The sequence below is a fragment of the Myotis daubentonii genome, chromosome 16, assembly GCF_963259705.1.
Source record: "Myotis daubentonii chromosome 16, mMyoDau2.1, whole genome shotgun sequence".
Lineage (NCBI taxonomy): Eukaryota > Metazoa > Chordata > Mammalia > Chiroptera > Vespertilionidae > Myotis > Myotis daubentonii.
This window is the reverse complement of record NC_081855.1, coordinates 21448776-21470385: the sequence shown is the minus strand read 5'-3', so window position 1 is coordinate 21470385 and position 21610 is coordinate 21448776. Positions and strand designations below refer to the sequence as shown.

Sequence of the window (21610 nt, the reverse complement as noted above, 5' to 3'; positions counted from 1 at the left end):
CAGCTCCTACCCTTTGAAGCATAGGCTAGGAACACTTTTGTGATTTGGAGGAAGACTTGGTCCCACAGGTAGTTCTGCCAAACTTGGTCTGACTGTGGTTCTTGCAGAAGCCCTATAACCAATATCGAATTTCAAAGAGACATCTCAGCAGTTTATTGGGACCAGCTCCAGGCATCCCTGCCAGAAGATTAAACCCTTAAATCCTGAAAAGTGCTCCCATGTCAATAAACTCTTCCTATTCAGCCTTACATTCTACCTACTCCTTCATTCCTCATGATCCATTCTCATGTTGCTCCTGTATAAACTGTAGGAACTTGCAGTTTATGCCATGATATAGTAGCCAGTGTATTAGTTTCTTATTACTCCTTTACCAAATTACCATAAAGTTGGGGACTTAAGCCAATAGGAATTTATTTGCTTATGGTCTGGAGGCCAATCCAAAATGAGACCTACAAGGCCAACTTCAAGGTGTCAGCAGGGAAAGTTCTTCTTGGAGGCTCCAGGGGAGAATCCATCCTTTGTCTTGTTGCCACATCACTCCAATCTCTGATTCCATCATCATATTGCCTTCTGCTCTTCTGCAATAAAGTAATTCTACTTGTCTATTATAAGGACTCTTGCTTTTTGGGCTCTATTGGATAATCTAGGACAAGCTCCCTAGCTGAAGACCCCTAACAGTCTACAGTCTTTTTCACCATATCAAAAGTTGATTTTAGGAATTAGGGTCTGGATATCTTTGGGAGCCATTATTCAGTGTGCCACAGTCAGCTATGGGAATTCTTTTCAGGAAATAATTATTTTCTCTTGGATTATAGGTGGGATTTTCTTATGCCTAGACCTAAGCCTAATTTTTCTGAGGTACTGAGGAGAAATCGGATTGATAGCTGGCTGACCTGGGTCCATCATTCTGTTTCTTCAAGACATCTACGAAAGTTAACAAAAACCACCCTTTATTTTTAATACTCCACTATTCTTTTAAGCGACCAAACAACCAGTTGATTGGTCACTATGATGAGCACTGATCACCAGTGGGCACATGCTCAACACAGGAGCTGCCTCCTGGTGGTCAGTGTGCTCCCACAGCCAACCTCCTGTGGCCGGCCAACCTCTTGCGGTCCCTCCCATTGGCTGGCTCTGATAAGCCCTGATCGGACTGGGCGAGGCAAACCTGATTGGCCCCAATCGTAGGCTAGGCTGAGGGACCCCACCCATGCACGAATTCATGCACTGAGCCTCTAGTCTATATATATAAAAGGCTAAGCAATTCTCCAACTGACCGTCCATCTGACTGGCTGATAGGTATGACGTGTACTGACCACCAGGGAACAGATACTCAATGCAAGAACTGCCAAGCGACAGCAACTTTGCAGAGTGCCCTCTCGCATTCTGGGACTCCTCGGGGGATGTCAGAGAGCCAGGTTCAGCCTGATCCCCTCAGGCCAGGCCAGGGATCCCACCTGCCAGAGGGACCCACTCACTCTACAGATGCCCTTGGAGCTGTGTGCTGCCCCAAATGTGGCCTGCTGGGGAGGGACTGCAGGAGGTTGGCTACCGGGCATGTCAAGCCCTTCTTGCCCAGTCCCACTCTGCCCGCCACCTTCTAACTAATTCGCTTTCCATGTGCACAAATCCATGCACCGGCCACTAGTGCTTCTCATAACATTAGTGTGCTAGAGCTAATACATAACCTAATGTTTCGCCTTTCACCTGTACCTCATCACAACCTACCACAAGCAAGTGTCAGTAATTATGCTAGGGGTTATCACCAGCCCCACTTACCCCAAGCAGTCATGAATGGTCCAGTTCCAGAATTTCAGCTGGAGAATGTGCTTCCGAGGACTATCCTATGGCCAACTGTCACACTTGGGCTCCTACCAAAGCAGAGGCCAAGACAAGATGCATGTGCAATTTAAACAGGAAGTCATCTCAGGCAGCAAGAGCAAGTTTATTTATTTGGGGAAGTGGTCTCAGGGAGCAAGACTGAGGCTATGAAGAGAGTGACACAAAGAAGGAAGAAGTACCACTGACTGAGGGTCATTTCCAAGGTCCCTGCTGTGGACAGCAGAGACTGGATTGTGCAAGAGCATATAGAATGCCTCTCAGGGTTGCCTGGTGAAGAGGCAGTGGGGCGTTATCCACTGGTTCCTGTCTCCTGCTTTTGAGTTGTCCTCTGCCCTCTGAGCTCCACATGTGCTCAGACATAGTGAGTCTCCCCATCCCATTGTTCATGATATTAGAGGATTCCAAGGAAGAGGCTACACTCTGTCAGCTCACATTAAGCAGAAACCTACAGGGAAGAGTCCAGGCCAATCAGGGCTGAAATCAGAAAAGGGCTGAGCAATAACTGAATCAGAACATTGGTTCTGTCTGCTCTAATCTCCTTCATAGAATTGTTGTGAGGACAGATACAGACTCCAGGCATGTAAGGTTCTGACTACACTCCCATGTCTGTAACGAGCACTCATAAATGTTGTCAATTGGTATGTTCATGTACTGTTGAACCTCCCCTAGCTGCTTAATGAGTCATAGTTCATTAATAATCTTCACTAATAACCTGTGATAGAAGATATGCTCATTTCACAGATGAGGAAACTGAGGCCCTGAAGGGTGCAATAGCTTGCACACAGTCAAACAACTAGTAACCAGAGGAGCAGGTCTGTCTACAGTGCTTTTCTTCCTGCACCAGGCTTCTCTGCTGGGAGAAGAGAGAGCCTTCTCTCTTGGGGGATGGGGAGTTGGGTGAGTAGTTACTGGTGGGTATAGGGGTGGGGGGAACACATCTCTCCACCTCACACATCTTCTGTTTGTTAATCTGTGACCTTCACCAGGGCTTTCCATTTTCAGGGGCCTGGCCTAGATCATCATATTGATAGGCAGCCTCCCTGGAGTCCTTCTAGTAGGTATAGCTCTTTATCACCACTTCCAGAACCATTACAGGCGCCTCAAGTAGCCCCCACTAACAAGGCCCTGAGGAGGAAAGGACCACACTCCTGAAAACTCATTAGAAAAGTGGGTTTGGAGAAAGCTTCTCCCTCTTGCCTCTCTTCTGGGGCCTCCTCCTCAACCCAGGGCTGATGCAGGTCTGGGAATGAGCTCATCTCTGGTCAAAGGCCCTGCTTGGGGCTGGCCTCTGGGAAAGAAAACCCCTCCCTAGGAAACCTGTATCTAGTCTTAATTACACCTCTAGTTGGCTGGGTGACTTTAAGGACATGGACAAGTCCTGCAGGCCTCAGCAACCCACCATTAAGTGGAATTTATATCACCTCCCCAACTCCCTGCCATAGGCCAGGGCAGAGATAAGGCCTTTTGAAAGCAAATCTAACTACCAGAAGGAGTAAGACTTGTTGCTATAGTTATGAAGGGCTTGAGTTGTTTATAAAACAACTTGTATCTCTCCCCAGCTGTCCCCTCTTTCCTGGGAGGGCTCATTTCTGAGGTCTCCCCAGAGGATAACACCCAGTGAAAATAGACCTTGGATAGAGAAGCTGTCAGCTTGCTTTTCCTCATTTTCTTTTATATACTGGTAGCTCCTCATTTTCTGAGTAGATAACTGAGTCTGCACAGCTCATAGCTTCTTCCCTGAAGGAAACCCACTGGCTTCCATGCTCATGTCAGGGTGAGTGTTCTCAGGGATCCTTCCTTTGTTCCTCTGCTGCCATCAGCTCAAACCCAACTCTACATAGTGCAAGTGATGGGAAGCTTTTTCAGGGAAAGATCTGGGAAGATAGCACGGAGGTCCTGGTTCCTCTCTGGCCCCTTTGCCCATGGCCCCCTTTCCTGGATGAAGCCACCTGCTCCCTGTTACTCTTAGGGGAGAGTGTGAAGGGACTCCCTGAATCTAGTTCACTGCCCAGGAGGACTTCATCAGGCAGCCTGGAGCCTTCACTCCAGTCTCAGCCGTTGTTGAGCCTTTTCATCACTGGGAGGAACTGGTAGAGGTAGAGAGCTGTCTTAGCTCAGTGAGGAGAACCTGGAGCTCATTACAAGGCCCCAAGAGTGGTCATACAGCAGGGCTCCTCATGTTGGGCATCATGGTGACCTTGTCAGGCCCTCTAGATCAGCGGTTCTCAACCTGTGAGTCACGACCCCTTTGGGTGTGGAAGGACCCTTTCACAGGGGTTGCCTAAATACATCCTGCATATCAGATATTTGCATTATGATTCATAACAGTAAGAAAATTACAGTTATGAAGTAGCAACAAAAATAATTTTATGGTTGGGGGTCACCACAACATGAGCAACTGTATTAAAGGGTCATGGCATTAGGAAGGTTGAGAACCACTGCAGATGTCTCTAGATGATTGCAGGTCATCTCACAATCCCACTGATTTCAGGTAAGTTGTAACTCTGGGCACCTGAGGGTTGGTAGCAGCTGTTTTGTTGTTCTTTTATCCCTAACTATAACTTACTTGTCTGGAAGATTTCACCCTCCTAAGGGCCTTATTGTTTTGGGTGATTAACATGAAAATAAACTTATCAGTGTGTGAATTGCTACATTTCCTACCTGTTCCATCAAAACTAAGGAAAGCAGTAGTTAGTCCCTGCAGCAACCTTTCAACCAGCACTTGCCCCTCCCTTCCCCTCCATCAGACTAAAGCTTAAAAGTCTTTTGAATTTTAAATATGTCACAAAGTCTTCCCTGACAACTCCAGCTCATTTTAGAGCCCTCCTTCTCAGAAAATCCTATAAGCAATTGAACTATCATTTATGTATTTAAGAAATATTGACTACTACTATGTGTGAAGTATTATGGAAAGTACTGCTATTGGAAAACTGAATCAGTCTACAGAGAATTAGGGGAGATATGCTTTTGAGAGAAGTGACTTAGCTAAAAGGTAAACAGCAATAAGTTCGTGATATAATATATAGTGGTAGCTCAGACAGCGAGATGGAGTGACAGAGAGAGAGGGAGAGAGAGAGGGAGAGAGACAGAGAGAGAGAGAGAGAGAGAGAGAGAGAGAGAGAGAGAGAGATCCTTTTGTGATGGAGACTTCTTTAAAAAAAGAATTCATTCAGCAGCCAGTATTTGAGTCAAATCTTCATATCCTTGGCCATATGGAGTTGGAGGGAAGCCATTGCAGGTAGAGAAAACACATGAGTAAAGAGGTAACAAATCACAGGGTCATAATCTAATGCTTATGTTGAAATGGATCCAAAAGGGAAAATGGAGAGTAGTTAATTAAATTATTCTTTAATATAATATATGTAATGAGCTGTTATCCATCTATTGATTAGTCAATTTGCAAAGCATTTATCAATTATCAGTTTCATAAATGATGATTACCCCCGAGGATGACCTCCCATCTCCATCTCACCAAGTATGTGTGATTAGAATTTTAAGACTATGTTAGAGTTCACTGCATCCAACTTTTTATCCATGTGAGCTCAGGCCCTCATCACCCTTTCCCTTTTGTTAGCGTCACCAGACTCCATCCTCTGATACCAGTGTGTTCTCTGCAAGGAAATAACATCACTCTTAGTGAAGCTCCAACTCTGCTTACGCCATGGGCAGTAAAGGCACATAAATATATTTTGACCAGGAGTTTATTATAAGAGCTGAAGAACTTAGCTCCATCTGGCTCAAAGTCTGTGCTTGCTTCATGTGGGGACCTCTCCTTAGAGCTATAGGTCAATGGGCCATGCCTGAGGGAAGGACAAGTGGAGGATAGGGGCTTTGCTATGCAGAAAACTAACTGCTCCTAGCAGCAACCACCCATGGGTCATGTTGCAATTTATATTTCAGAGGCAGGTGGCAGATACCAGAAAGAGAACAAATCATTAAATTAAGCTGTTATTCTAAGTCTAGAGTATGCTCTTAATTAACAACAAGAACACTGGCTATTTATTGACTACAGCATTTTGAAATTATATTTCAGAGTCTGTCCCTCACCTTGGGGAAATGTACTTGGCTACAGTGTCTGATAAGCACACTCATGTGGTTCATCTCCCTGATTCTTGCCATATCTTTGCTTCATCTTCACTATTTATAAAAGCCTGGAAACCCTAGATTATATTATAAAATGCCCCATAGTGTTGCTAGAAATATCATTAGTTTTTATTTTGAAATATGCTTATTGGTTTGGGCTAATCCCCCAGAGTAGAATGGGGGAATTCCATCTTAATCTTAGTACATCAAAGAGATAGCCTGCTTTTTTCTTAATGTATTTTTCCAAGTATTCTGGCCCTTTCAATAAAGAGAGTATAGGAGGGACAGGTGATGGGCGTTTGGGGCATCTCAGCTGAGACCAGGATAGAGGCTTGGAGGTGGTGGGAAGTCAGTGAGTGAGGTAGTAGTGGGAGGAAAACCATCAGCTGGAGCACTGGGAACTTGTCAGGGAGTTGTGAACATAGGTGGTCTGTTACCGAAGACCAGAGAAGAACCAAGCAACTCAGAGAGATGGAGTTACACTTTATTATTATTATTACGTGTGGGCTGAGAGAAAACGGTATTTCAAATTCTGGGCCCCAACATGGAGAAAGTTTCCCTATTTATATCTTTTTACCTTTTTTGTCTCCCAAGTATGGGGTTTTCTGGTCATCTTTGCAAGTTCTTAAAGAGCCTATGTGCTGGGGCTTTGAGAACTCAACCAAAGGCCTGGCCTGGCGCCAACACTGATAACTTCATTTGGGGAAGGTTTTTGGCCTCTTTGGAATGGGAGTAATCTTATTTTCCTTATTATTTAAGCAAGCAATCATTTACAGGAGCCATGAAAGCAGGGTTAAAATTTCAAACAGCACTTTTTATGTAAGATGGATGCTTCATTCCCCACTAGTTTTATGTACATGAGTCAAATCATTGACTCTTGGCAGTTGTTAACATTATTAACCTACTCAGCTTTGAGGTTCCCTTTACTAAGTCCTATAAAGAGAATTAATAATAGGGCACATGTGAAAGTTTATCTTTAGAGAATCCTTCTGCCTGTGCTGCCTTAAGCCACGTTGGGATCCCGTTGACCTTGACTGCCATGGGGGTGGTCCTTTCCAGGTTGGAGTCAGTCCTTGGGTGGGAAATTTCTTTACCCAAACAGAGTCACCAGGTTGGAAGGGATGGACCAGATCAGAAGTTAGCACAGGCAGAGTGTCTCAAACATGCTTCTGGATTACTTTCTGGGTAGACTGTAAAGCCTGTAAGAACTTGAGTAAAGACTGGTTATGGATTTTAGCTTTTCTAGATTGGGTATATAGTATTTATCTCTTAGAAGCTCTGCAAGTTAAGTATGGTTTCATGTAAGCTGGTGAGGTGGGTAGTGTTAGGTTTAATGTAAGGTTTAATCTGAGATGTGAGATTTAATCTGACCAAAGCCAATAAATTGACCAAGACAAGCAGGGTAAGAGCGAAATATCGCGTTTATTGGAAGCTCTCGGGTGAGGTCCCACGCTCTGGAGGTGCAGGCCTGGGGAGTCACACCCGCCTATGCCTGGCAGAGATTTTTTATGCTGCTGTTGGACCAATCAGGTTTATCTGAGGTAGCTTGTGGCGGGTGATTGATGAGCGGGAAGTTGGTGCAGCTGCACCCTGGCCATCTTGAGAAGTCTCCGGTGGTTATTTATTGGCCATCAGCACAACAGGATGCTCTGGTGGGTCCCAGGATGGCAGCTGTTGTCCAGCAGGATGTGGCTCGGTAGTTCTGGGTTGTTTTGTCCAACTCAGCTGGTGGGATCAGGAAAGACTCTATTTTCCCAGCCCCAGACCTTACTTGTAGGTCAGGGTCTGGAAGAGTCACTAGAGTCTGTAGAGGCCCCACTGGTTTTAGGGCAGTTCCAGGGATGCTCTGTCTGCTTCTAATGCCCAAAGGCAGGAGGCGCAATGTGCCAGAAGCCAATTCCAGCTTGTCATAATTTCAAGAGTTTCATCAAAAGGTTGATGGAACTTGGGGACTCAACAAGGGCTGAGTCACAAATGTTGTCACCTGTTGGGAATGGCTAAAGGCATTTCCCCAAACCTGAAAAGGATGGATTGCTTGCTGCCAGAGAGCTCAGGGCATCTTAATCTACATGTTACTGCCTCCTACTGGCCAAACACCTGAACAGCAGTAGGCTAATTCTCCCCATTCTGACAATGGACTCTGTATAGGAAACCCTGACCCTTTGAAGTGTATATCTCTGCCTCACCTCAGGACAAATTGTGTTAATAAAAAGCATGGTGTCCTGAGACTAAGGCGATCCTAGTTTCCTTTAAACTAGGATCCTCTGACCCCCAAATGCCTTTCAAAATTATATTTTGTCTCTGGACTCCTTAAGTCATGCACAGCCCCTTTTCCAGATTGCTGAACTCTTCTTAATGCTGGAACAAGAACCTCGGCAGCAATGGGGTCAAGTCTTTTGGATAAGTAGGCTACCAGCCTTTTTTTAGGGGCTGAGACCTTGGGTGAGTACCCCTTTGGCTATGCCCCTTGTCCCACATATGTAGAGGTGGAAAGACTTAGTTACATTTGGTAGTGCTGGTTGGCCCATGGTCCTTGCTCTGCTCATGTCTGTCTTACTACCTAATAATTACTTCAAGGATCCTGGCTCTGAATTCTGTTAGGGAAAATGGACGTCAGTGGGTCCTCTGGCTACTTCCATGCTGAAGAGGGACAAAGTTTTCTTTCAGAGCCAAGAGATCCGTGCTGTCTGTCAGAGGGACGATGAGGCCTGGGCACAGAAGGAGGTGGGCTTGTGATCTGGTGGAGACAAACTGTAACACATGGTCCGGTGGAAGGGAAAAAATATTTTAGTTCTAACAACTTCTATTGAAATAGAATTTTTCTCCTTAAAATTACCCTTATGTTTATTAAAAGAGCTAAATTAAGACTAATTTATCTATTGTATTCAATTTGCCCTGATTGTTTGCAACAAGAATGGTAACTGACTACCTTTGCCGGAATTTCATGATTGAAACTTAATGTGCCCCATAGGGCCAGGAAGCCAAGCCATCCAGTTTCAGTCAGGCCTGCCTGCAGTATCTGCTGAGTTAGGTGAATCCCTCACCTGCAGCAACTCCATCTTGGCCCACGCCCTAGGCTTCAAGGCCCATCTCAGCAGCCCTCCTGCTCACAGTGGCCTAGAGTGTGTGGCGGTTCTGCAGGGACACAGAACTGCCCTTATTGCCCCCCTTCTACTCTGACCAACCACCAGCGATGGCAGGGTATGGGCCTGATGCTCCAGCACCATCTATTTTCAGGGTTACCAAGCAGGATACCAGGTTTTCCCCATGGCATTTTGATTGGCTTCAAGTCTTCAGAGATCAGACAGGGCTCTTTAAAACATGATACTCCAGTCAAAGTTTTCAGTTAATGAAACCACTATTGGAAACAGGTCTTATTGAATTTATGCAAAGAAATGTATTGCCATGATTTATTTATTACATATTGCCAAATTTCAGAGGAATTATATAAGGAGAAAAATATACAGACCTGCTTTAAGATCTTCTAATTTTCCTTGTCAGTCTTTTTTATGGATTCTTCAGAGTACTATTTTTCTAAATGTATTATAACAAAACAGTAACTGTCTTTAAATGGCAAGAAGAAATTTAAAATGTGTCTACACTTAAATAGATAGTCACAGCTGTCCCTGTAGTAGGGCTCCCTCTCCTTGACTTGTCCTTAAACTAAATATGGTTTCTGGTAGGAGTGACACATCCTCTCAGAACGACTAAGGGAGCTTTATTTCTTTACAGGGTCTCACATGTCACAGGATCTCACAGGGTCTGTAATTCCTGTAACAGAGGGTTAGTATTCACCACTTCACAACTTCCCTCTGTTCCAAACAGGCCTCCCCCAGTTTCCTAAGTTGAGGTTTGTGCCACCCCTGACACGGGCATGGTCACACAGGCCTGCAAGGCAGTATACAGGCTGCCAACTGTCTCTCAATAGAGACCAAAACGTGATGGATATTTTTCCTTGCCCATTTGGGTACCTGCCCTTTTGGCAACTGTATTTAAATCTGCAAGAGAATTAAAGGTTAATATAATATATTTACATAATGACGTATAACATTGGCACTGCGGCCGCTTCTGGCAGCTAAATCTTCTGCTATTAAACATGACATATGGTAGGGCTATACAAACATCTCAGGGAGGTGACTAAAGTCTATTTTTGACCTTCCCACAGCAAGCAAAACTGTCCTTGTATCTCTGGAGTCATGTCCATGAAGACATAGGCATCATCTAAGTCTATTATACAGTTTTCTGCAGGCCAGTGTCAGGGCTGTGTATGGTGGCCAGGTTTTCTTTCTAGCCACAAACACAGTCTGTCCAATTTCCCAAAAATGCATTCTGTCATGGGAGAAAGTTGTTTGCTGTATATAGGTAGCTTAACCTTTATACAACTGGGCTTGGATTTCTGCCCAGCAAACTATAGTGTATAAGTTCAATATACAGCCTCTGGTCCTCCTATCCCAACGGGGTCTCAGCTAGTCCCTCAGTCAGACTCCTCCTCTCTGGCAGAGTCTGAAAGTTCTGAGCTGTTCTTAGCTCTTTTGTTTAGGGAGTATGTCTTCCCTTCGCCCTCTCCAGTTAACCCGGTTTATCAGTTATAGGGCCTTGCCATCCTTGTCTTTCTCCACTGCTTGGCTCCTAGTGGTGAGCCAAACACAGCTGGGGCTGCAGGGAGAGACAGTTTGCACATAGCAAAGTGCTCCTGCAGTGGTGGCTTGGGCTTCAGGCCACACTATGCCACCTGTCCTCTTTTCTGGCAGAGACTGCGGCCTTCTCTGCAGGCTCCTTTGCCAGAATGGGGCATCTAGCCCTCTCCCCTTCCTACCTGTCCCCTTTCAGCACATTTACAAATGGGAAACTTTATCAGCTTCATCCTCAGCCACTTTCACAGATTCCAGGGCCTGTTGCTTGTCCCCTTTCCTATTGTGAGTCAGAGGAAGACAATTCCTACAGAGGGAGAAATAGAAACAGCAGGAGTTTCGGTGAAAACTACAGACTACTACTGTAGCATCCTCCCTCCCGGAGGCTGGGGTCCTACCTGTGGAGAAAAATGACTCTTAGAAGTCCTGGAAAAGAAGGCAGAGGATGACAAGGGTGTGCAGGGAAATTTCTTGTGGACTGAAAGCCTGTAGGCCTCCTGAAAGAAAAGATATTTAATCCAGTTACAGATGCTGTCAGGATCAGGAGTGAGGGAGGAAGGGAAAGACCAGGTTATGTCCTCTATGAGGATCCTAATAAATAACTGAAAATGGCAAGCCAAACAAGACATACAAGATATATAACCAGGGTAGATGGGGGTTCGTGAATAGATGATTATGATAACATTAGTTTGATTTCTTTTTGACATTTCTCTTTTCCTTTTTTTTCTTTTATTTTTATTAAATCTTTATTGTTCAGATTATTACATTTCTTCCTCTTTTTTTCCCCCCACAGCTCCCCTCCACCCAGTTCCCACCCCACCCTCTGCCCTTACCCCCCAACTGTCCTCATCCATAGGTGCACAATTTTTGTCCAGTCTCTTCCCACATCTCCCACACCCCTTTCCCTCCCAAGAATAGTGAGTCCATTCCCTTTCTATGTCCCTGATTCTATTATAATCACCAGTTCATTCTGTTCATCAGATTATTTATTCACTTGATTCTTAGATTCACTTGTTGATAGATGCATATTTGTTGTTCATAATTAGTATCTTTACCTTTTTCTTCTTCTTCCTCTTCTTAAAGGATACCTTTCAGTATTTCATATAATACTGGTTTGGTAGCTTTTCCTTATCTGTGAAGCTCTTTGTCTGACCTTCAATTTTGAATGATAGCTTTGCTGGATAAAGTAATCTTGGTTGTAGGTTCTTGGCATTAATCATGTTGAATATTTCTTTTTTTTTCTTTCTTTCTTTTTTTTAAAAATATATTTTATTGATTTTTTACAGAGAGGAAGGGAGAGAGAGATAGAGAGTTAGAAACATCGATGAGAGAGAAACATCGATTAGCTGCCTCTTGCACATCTCCTACTAGGGATGTGCCCGCAACCCAGGTACATGCCCTTGACCGGAATCGAACCCGGGACCTTTCAGTCCGCAGGCCGACGCTCTATCCACTGAGCCAAACCGGTTTCGGCACACATTGAATATTTCTTGCCACTCCCTTCTGGCCTGCAAAGTTTCTGTTGAGAAATCAGCTGACAGTCGTATTGGTATTCCCTTGTAGGTAATCGAGTTTCTTTCTCTTGCCGCTTTTAAGATTCTCTCTTTGTCTTTTGCTCTTGGCATTTTAATTATGATGTGTCTTGGTGTGGTCCTCTTTGGATTCCTTTTGTTTGCGGTTCTCTGTGCTTCCTGGACTTGTAAGGCTATTTCTTTCACCAGGTAGGGGAAGTTTTCTGTCATTATTTCTTCAAATAGGTTTTCAATATCTTGGTCTCTCTCATCTTCTGGCACCCCTATAATTCTGATGTTGGTACACTTGAAGCTGTCCCAGAGGCTCCTTACACTATCTTCATATTTTCGGATTCTTTTTTCATTTTGCTTTTCCGGTTGGGTGTTTTTTGCTTCTTCGCATTTCAAATCTTTGCCTTGATTCTTGCGCTCCTCTGGTCTGCTGTTGGGAGTCTATATAATATTCGTTATTTCAGTCAGTGTATGCTTAATTTCTAGTTGGTTCTTTATCATAACATCGAGGGTCTCATTAGATTTCTTGTAGATCTCAATAACTTTATCGGTGGCTTCTAGACAGTTCCTGAGAGACCTTAAAAGTGTGGTTCTGAACTCAATATCCTCCATTGACAGTTTTGTCCTGTTTCTTTGTCTCCGCATTTTTTATGCTTTCTTGGTGCACCCCCTAGTGGTCTTTGTGCGCAGTCTTGTTGTAGTTAAGCCTTGATTGTTGTAGTTAATACTAGGGGGATTTGACCTCCAAGCCAACTGGCTGTGAGAATCAGCTGTGTCTGCAGTGGGAAAACTTCTGTCCTCTAGGGAGGTGCTAATCTAGCCTTTGCCTGAGGCTATATGGCAAATGGCTCTGCACAGGGCTTGGGCAGGGCGGGTCCGGTCGCACTGGATCAACAGAGCGGGTGGAGGGAGCAGTTATGGCTGCTCTCAGTCCCATCCCCAGAGGCTCTGCCTCTCAGAGTCCCAGCAACCACTGCAAACCTCTGAGAGAAAGCTGCCCTCGCATTCCGACCGATGCCAGACAGTCCTGCTTCTCCCGTTTGAGTCTGGGTTCCTAGAGACTCGCCCAGAACTGGAGCTCAGAATCTGAGACTCCCTCCCAATTGAAAACGACAACTGCGCCCTCAGCTACCAGCCCGCTCCACGCGTTCCTCCGCACCTTTGTATTTTCTGCACTGAGCCTCCTCTGAGTCTCATATGCTGTTCTCTTTCCTTCTAGTTGAAGAATTTCCCCTCAGCCAGTCTTCCTGTGGTTCTGGGCGATGTCCGTTCCATCTTTTAGTTGTATTTTTGAAGTGGTTGTTCAAGGCAGCTAACTCCAGTGTTTACCTATGCCGCCATCTTGGTTTTGAGAAGAAAAATCTTTCTCCTCTTTTCCTTTTTATCATATATACAACCTTTACAAATTTTATACTTTCAAATTAGTCTTTAAACCTTTTTTCTATGTCCTTTAAAAATGCATAACCATGCCCTGGACTTTCTGTGATAAAACTAAGAACAGGTAAATTAAAACTTGTTTTTGTAAAGACTGCTAGATTTTTTCCTTATGTAATTTCAAGGATATTATATCGGTCTAATTTAGTATTGGAAGGGTTAAAGAGAACTATATGTGGCAGAGAAAGATTTACTGCACATGCAGAAAACTTGTGACCTTGAGTCTAGTGCAGTTCAGATAAGACACCTGGTAGGCTGCAGACCAGACCCCTACACCAGCAGAGCAGTCTGCAGCCAGTAGAAAAATCAACAAAAACCTATCTCTCCCTGCTTCATAATTAACTACCGACATCCCCTCCCCCCTTTCTGTATTAACCATTTTCTCTGTCCTGAAACAAGGCAAATGGTCTGAGATCCTGTATATTTAGGCTTTTTACATTTAAGGATATATATATATATATATATATATATATATATATATATATATATATATATATATATATTTGAAACAGTTTCTTTCCCTCACAGATTTTTCCTCTTTACTCTGAGCCCAGAGGATCTTAAATTCTTCTCCTTCACTACTCTTTTTTTTTTTTAAATGATTTTTGTTGTGGTTTATTTTTGACCCATTGGTTATTTTTATTTTTATTTCAATTAATATTTCTTTTTTAAAATATATTTTTATTGATTAAGATATTACATATGTGTTCTTATCCCCACGTTACCCCCTACCCCCCCCCCCCCCCGCTCATCCCCTCACCCCCCCGTTGTCCGTGTCCATTGGTTAGGCCTATATGCTTGCATATAAGTCCTTTGGTTGATCTTTCCCCCTTACCCCCACCCTCCCCTACCTTCCCTCCAAGGCCCAACAGTCCAACCAATGCCTCTCTGTCTCTGGATCAGTCTTTGTTCATCAGTTTATGTTGTTCATTATATTCCACAAATGAGTGACATCATGTGGTATTTATCCGCTCTCCAGTTCCATCCATGCTGTGGCAAATGGTAAGAGTTCCTTTTTTTTCTTCCTCTTCTTAAAGAATACCTTTCAGGATTTCATATAATGCTGGTTTGGTGGTAATGAACTCCTTTAGCTTTTTCTTATCTGTGAAGCTCTTTATCTGACCTTCTATTCTGAATTATAGCTTTGCTGGGTAAAGCTTTGGTTGTAGGTTCTTGCTATTCATCACTTTGAATATTTCTTGCCACTCTCTTCTGGCCTGCATGGTTTCTGTTGAGAAATCAGCTGACAGTCGTATGGGTACTCCCTTGTAGGTAACTGACTTTCTTTCTCTTGCTGCTTTTAAGATTCTCTCTTTGTCTTTTGCTCTTGGCATTTTAATTGTGATGTGTCTTGGTGTGGCCCTCTTTGGATTCCTTTTGTTTGGGGTTCTCTGCGCTTCCTGGACTTATAAGTCTATTTCTTTCGCCAGGTAGGGGAAGTTTTCTGTCATTATTTCTTCAAATAGGTTTTCAATATCTTGCCCTCTCTCTTCTTCTGGTATCCCTATAATTCTGATGTTGGTACGCTTGAAGTTGTCCCAGAGGCTCCTTACACTATCTTCATATTTTTGGAATCTTTTTTCTTTTTTCTTTTTCGGTTGGGTATTTTTTGTTTCTTTGTATTTCAAATCTTTGACTTGATTCTTGGGATCCTCTTGTCTGCTGTTGGATCTCTGTATATTATTCTTTATTTCAGTCAGTGTATGCTTAATTTCTAGTTGGTCCTTTTTCATATCCTCGAGGGTCTCACTAGATTTCTTGAGGGTCTCAGTAAATTTATCGGCGGTTTCCATAAAATTCTTGACAAACCTTATAAACGTGGTTTTGAACTCTATATCCAGTCGTTTGCTTTCCTCCATTTCTGTAATTTGTGACCTGTTTCTTTGTCTCCGCATTTTTTATGCTTCCCTGTGTTGGTAGAGTGGTTTTGTGTGCTAGGTGTCCTGTAGGGCCCAGTGCCTCAGCCTCCCCCGTTACCTGAGATGGACACTCTTGGTGCACCCCCTTGTGGGCTTTGTGCACAGTCTTGTTGTAGCTATGCCTTGGTTGTTGTAGGATCACTGGGAGGAATTGACCTCCAGGCCAATTGGCAGTGAGAATCAGCTGTGTCTGCAGTGGGAGAACTTCTGTTCTGAAGACACCCTTCTGGGGCAAGACTTGCCTCAGTGGGGCTTTGGTGCTCACTGAGTCTGCCCCCTGGCTGTGTCCCTTATGGATCTAAGGAGTTGTAATCCGGATGGTCCCCCTCTGACCACTGGATACACTGGCTCTTGGAGGTTACCCAGCAGGAGCTATGGAGAGAACTGCAGATTCCCCGTCCTTTTTTGGAGTTTGGAGGTGCCCTGATGAGGCCCAGCTGTGAAGCAATGCAAACTGCTGTGGGGCCTTGGGCCTTCTCTTGGAAGTTCTGGGTCTGTGGCCCAGCTGCAGTTTGTTAGGTAATTTTCAGGTTGCAAAGGGCCAGGGCATTCATATGCAAAAGCCTCTGCCGCAGCCTGGGTGGGGCGGGGTCTCAGGGAATCAAAGGGCGGAGCAAGGAACTATGGCGGATTCTCAGCCCTGCCCTAAGGGGCCACGCACATCTCAGTGTCCCGACAATCCAATTGCTGCAAGCACCTCTGAGGGAAAGCCGCCCTCGAGTTCCGAGTTCTGCCCGCTGCCGGACAGTCCAGTTTCTCCCCGTATGAGTCCTGGGTCCCCAGAGACTTCCCGGAACCGGAGTTCAGAGCAGTCAGGAGCCTGTGACTCCCTCCCGATTCAAAATGACAGCTGCATCCTCAGGTACCAGCCCCCTTCCGCGCACTCTCTAGCCTCCGTACATTTGCACTTTACTTCCGCAGCTCCTGACCCTCAATGTGCCTTTCTCTTTCCTTCTAGTTGTAGAATTTCCACTCCGCCAGCCCTCCTGCAAGTTTTGGATGATGTCCATTTTGTCTTTTTATTGCGTTTTGAAGTTGTTGTAGGAGGCAACAATTTCAGTGTTTCCCTATCCCGCCATCTTAGGTTCTCTCCTTTACTACTCTTGATCTCTCCAACCGTCCCCCTGTCCCACAGCCCAGGGCTCCTCTACCTCAGCAGGCTGAGAGCCTACCACCCTACCCAGCAAATCCCACCACCACCACCCCACACCCACACTCGCTCTGGAGCAGTTCGTCACAGCCTTCAGCCTTACTATACACAATTAGGCTTCCCCCTAAAGTGGGGTTTGCCCTATCTTTAAACAAATTAAACAACAGAAAGAGATAACAAATACTCTTGTGTGTACAACCAGATGGCACGATGTAGCTTTCACTTCACACAGACTCTCACACTTACATTTATATACCAGACAATCTGAGTTTTTGACTTCTACCAGATATTTACTCAGAGTTTAAACAGTCCACCTCATTCCTGATTAATTTCCTGAGGAAGCTGTATGGCTTCCAGGGAGGTGATCAAGCTCCCCCTACCACTCACTTGGAGTGGGCCTGACTGACTGGGTCCCTACCTTATCGATTCTGTCAAAAGGTCCAGAAGTGTCCGTCCAATCTCTCCAGATGCAAGCCAGGTCCTGGGCTGAGGTCTGGGAGCTACCAGAGTCACCCAGTTTAATTCTGCTAAATCAGCAGAGCTGCGCCTCCTGGAGGTCTATCCAGCAGCCCTGGTCCCCAAACCCAGTCCACTCACCAGAGGCCAAAAATGTTAAGTGTGGTTGATTTCCCGGTGTTTCAGAGAACCATTAATGTTACAGAAGACTGGAGAAGAACCAAGCAATGCTTAGGGAGATGGGGTTAGACTTTATTATTATTATTATTATTATTATTATTATTATTATGCGCAGGCTGAGAGAAAACTGTATTTCAACTTCTGGGCCCCTACATGGAGGAAGTTTCCCTATTTATATCATCTTACCTTCTTTGTCTCCCAAATACAGGGTTTTCCGGTCCCCTTTGCAAGTTCTTAAAGAGCCCTATGAGCTGGGGCTTTGAGACCTCTACAAAAGGCCTGGCCTGGCACCAGCACTGATAACTTTCTCTGGGGAAGGTTTATGGCCTCTTTGGAATGGGAGTACTCATCTTTTTCTTATTATTTAAGCATGCAAGCATTTACAGGAGCCACGATAGCAGGATTAAAATTTCAAACAGTAGTTTTTGTACAAGATAGATGCTTCAGTTCAAAACATTTATCTGGAGTAAATATATTAGGTGGACTGATGCTTCCGTGCCTGGGACATTTCCTCACAGGGACTCATGGATCCAGAAGCTGCAACCAATGGGACTGCTGTTACTGAGTTCATTCTGCTGGGCCTCGTTGAAACAGAGATGCTGCAGTATCTGGTCTTTGTACTTTTCCTCTTTGCTTACCTGCTCACAGTTGGGGGCAACCTCAGCATCCTGGCTGCCATCTTGGTGGAGCCTAAACTCCACACCCCCATGTACTTCTTCCTGGGGAACCTATCAGTTCTAGATGCTGGATGTATCACCGTCACTGTTCCTGCAATGTTGGGTCGTCTGCTGTCCCATAAGCGTACAATTTCCTATGATGCCTGCCTCTCCCAACTATTTTTCTTCTACCTTCTGCTTGGTGTGGACTGCTTCCTGTTGACAGCCATGGCCTATGACCGATTTCTTGCCATCTGCAGGCCCCTCACCTACAGCGCCCGCATGAGCCATTCAGTCCAGTGCATACTGGTGGCTGTGTCCTGGGTCGGTGCCCTCACCAATGCACTGATCCACACTATTGCCCTAACTACACTCAACTTCTGTGGTCCCAATGAGGTCAATCACTTCTACTGTGACCTGCCACAGCTCTTCCCGCTCTCTTGCTCCAGCACCCAACTCAATGAGCTGCTGCTCTTTGCTGCTGGTGTCATAATGGCAGGTACACCCTTGACTCTTATTGTCACCTCCTATATCCACATAGCAGCTGCAATCCTACGAATCCGCTCAGTGGAGGGCAGGAAGAAAGCCTTCTTCACATGTAGCTCCCATCTCACTGTGGTTTGCCTCTTGTATGGAACTGGTATCTTCAACTACATGCGTCTGGGTACAGAGGAGGCTTCAGACAAAGATAAAGGGGTTGGAATTTTCAACACAGTTATCAACCCCATGCTGAACCCACTTATCTACAGCCTTAGAAACCCTGTTGTGCAGGGTGCCCTCTGGCGGGTAATTACAGGGAAGCGTCACTGACTTAATTAGGGTACCACTGTCACTTCCTCCTATTCTCTTTTTGGACTAAAGGAGAAATCCTCTGGGGCCAGTAACTAGGACAAATGAGTCAGAACTGTTCCTATCTCTCTGAGCGTAAAGATTTTTTTTTTTCAGGGATAATAGTTATTGCTTCCCAAAGAACCCTGCCCAGTTATAGTTTATAAATGTGTAAATTAATGCTGTCAGTTCCCTTGACAAATTACAGCCTCAGTCACTGTGAGCTCCTTTCCGGGTAGAAGTGAAACCATGGAAGCCCTGAATGCCTACAGGTTCACGTCCCAGAGGAAATGACTCTGGTTATAGCCTGGGTTTCCCACATATTCCTGCCAATTCTCCCCCCGGAGGGCCATCTGATTCCCGGGAGTTCAGGGATAGTTGGTCTGGTAATAAAACATAGGCCTAGAGGTCAGGATTATTTTACTTATCTCATCAGGCTCCTACAAGTCTAAAAATGCAGCTCATGTCTTTCTATCACACAAAGATGCCCCGGAATATAGAGGGGACAAATGGGAGAAGAACGGTCATGTGTTCTCTAGTAACTCTGGAGAACATGAATCCTGTGTGCAAATTTAATAAAAAAAATCCTCATCCTAGGATATGTTTAATGATTTTAGAGAGAGGGAAATGGAGAGAGAAATATTGATGTGAGAGAGAAACATTGATCGTTTGCCTCCCATAGGTGCATCCACTGGTGGTCAAAGACACAACCTAGATATGTGCCCTGATTGGGAATTGAACACACAATCCTGAAGAATGTCAGAAGACTCATTCTTCATCTCTGTCCTCAGAGGTAGGCCCACTGACCTCAGTCCAACTGCAGATCTTGAAGTGACCCCATAATCCAGCTCTTACCCTTTGAAGCATAGGCTAGGAACACTTTTGCCCACACAGGGACTTGGAGGAAGACAGGGTCCCATAGGTAGTTCTGCCAAACTTGGTCTGACTGTGGTTCTTGCAGAAGCCCTATAACCAATATCGAATTTCAAAGAGACATCTCAGCAGTTTATTGGGACCAGCTCCAGGCATCCCTGCCAGAAGATTAAACCCTTAAATCCTGAAAACTGCTCCCATTTCAATGAACTCTTTCTGTTCAGCCTTACATTCTATCTACTCCTTCATTCCTCATGACGTGTTCCCGTGTTGCTCCTGTATAAACTGTAGGAACTTCCAGTTTATGCCATGATATAGTAGCCAGTGTATTAGTTTCTTATTACTCCTTTACCAAATTACCATAAAGTTGGGGACTTAAGCCAATAGGAATTTATTTGCTTATGGTCTGGAGGCCAATCCAAAATGAGACCTACATGGCCACCTTCAACGTGTCAGCAGGGAAAGTTCTTCCTGGAGGCTCCAGGGGAGAATCCATCCTTTGTCTTGTGGCCACATCACTCCAATCTCTGCTTCCTTCATCATATTGCCTTGTGCTCTTCTGTAATAAAATAATTCTGCTCGTCTATTATAAGGACTCTTGCTTTTGGGGCTTTCTTGGATAAAATCGGACAAGCTCCCTAGCTGAAGACCCCTAACAATCTACAGTCTTTTTCACCATATCAAAACTTGATTTTAGGAATTAGGGCCTGGATATCCTTGAGGGCCATTATTCAGCATACCACAGCCAGCTATGGGAATTCTTTTCAGGAGATAATTATTTCCTCTTGGATTATAGATGGGATTTTCTTATGCCTAGACCCAACCTACATTTTCTGGAGGCACTGAGGTGAAATGGGAGAATTTCTTGAGGAGGATGAGAATCACCTCCTTTGCATGGTCTTTGCAAAAAAAAAAAAAAAAAAAAAAAAAAAAAAAAAATTAAAAAAATGGACTCCCTCTAGCAAGGGAGCAAGGATGCTTTTACCAGTCAAGTTCAAGAGCATTTGATTTTGGGAGTTCCAAATGCTCATGCTCACCGTCTCAAATTTCCCCATCCAGGACTCAAGGTCTCACCCCTTCCCTCTAAGGGCTCTGGACTTAGCATAGGAGATGCAACTAAGCTACACATTCACCATCCCTTATAGCTCTACCACCCTTACAATTAGGCCCAAGGTTGGCTTTTCTGCACTGTCTGCCTTGTGGCTGCTGAAGATTAATGTCTCATTAAGTGTTGCTATGGAAGTATCCTGGTTTTCACAACATACCTTGTTAGCTGGCTGACCTAGGTTCATCATTCTATTTTTTCAAGACTTGTAAGAAGGTTAACAAAAACCATCCTTTATTTTCAAAACTCCACTATTCTTATAATTACCATCCTATCTAATAAAAGAGAAACACGCAAATTGACCATAACCCCGACACCCTTCCCATTGGCTAATCAACAGGTTATGCAAATTAACTGTCAACCAAGATGGCGGCTGGCAGCCATGCAGCTGAAGCAAATAGGAGGCTTGCTTGCTCCAGTGACAGAGGAAGCCAACGTTCCCCACCTGCCACTGCCAGCCTCTGAGCTGCACTCTAAGCAACTATGTTGCAATTATAGAAGTGAAACAAGCTCCAGAGACCTGCTTTCAGCCAGCTTCGGCCTCATTGCTTAGAGCTGCAGTGATGGCAACAGAGTTTCAATTATAGAAGCCAAAAGACCCAGAAACCTGCTTTCAGCCCTCAGAGCTGGAGCCGGCTCTCAGCTCCAGTGACAGCTATAGAAGGTAAATAAATCCCAGAATAAAAAAAAAAGAAAAAAAGGAGAGGCTGGGAGCTTAAGTTGCCTTCCAGCCTGAAAAAGGCTCTCAGGCCCTCACCCAGACTGGCCAGGCACCCCAGTGGGGACCCCCACCCTGAAGGGGGTGTGACCAGCTGCAAACAGCCATCAGCCCGTCATCCAGGCTGGCCAGGCACCCAAGCGGGACCCCCACCCTGATCCGGGACACTTTCAGGGCAAACCAGCCATCCCCCACCCATGCACCAGTCCTCT

The 21610-nt window shown here is 44.9% G+C and overlaps 1 protein-coding gene across 1 annotated transcript; it reads left to right on the top strand.

Annotated features, from left to right (window-relative positions):
• Positions 1 to 17730: 17730 nt before the first annotated feature.
• Positions 17731 to 18684, top strand: LOC132219286 (olfactory receptor 3A2-like). Its single transcript, XM_059671659.1, has one exon. It carries the CDS (start codon positions 17743 to 17745, stop codon positions 18682 to 18684), a length of 942 nt encoding a protein of 313 aa, XP_059527642.1. The 5' UTR covers positions 17731 to 17742.
• The last annotated feature ends 2926 nt before the right edge of the window (positions 18685 to 21610 follow it).

Coding starts and splice junctions, on each gene's coding strand:
- LOC132219286 (XM_059671659.1), top strand. CDS start 17,743: ATGGATCCAGAAGCTGCAACCAATGGGACTGCTGTTACTGAGTTCATT.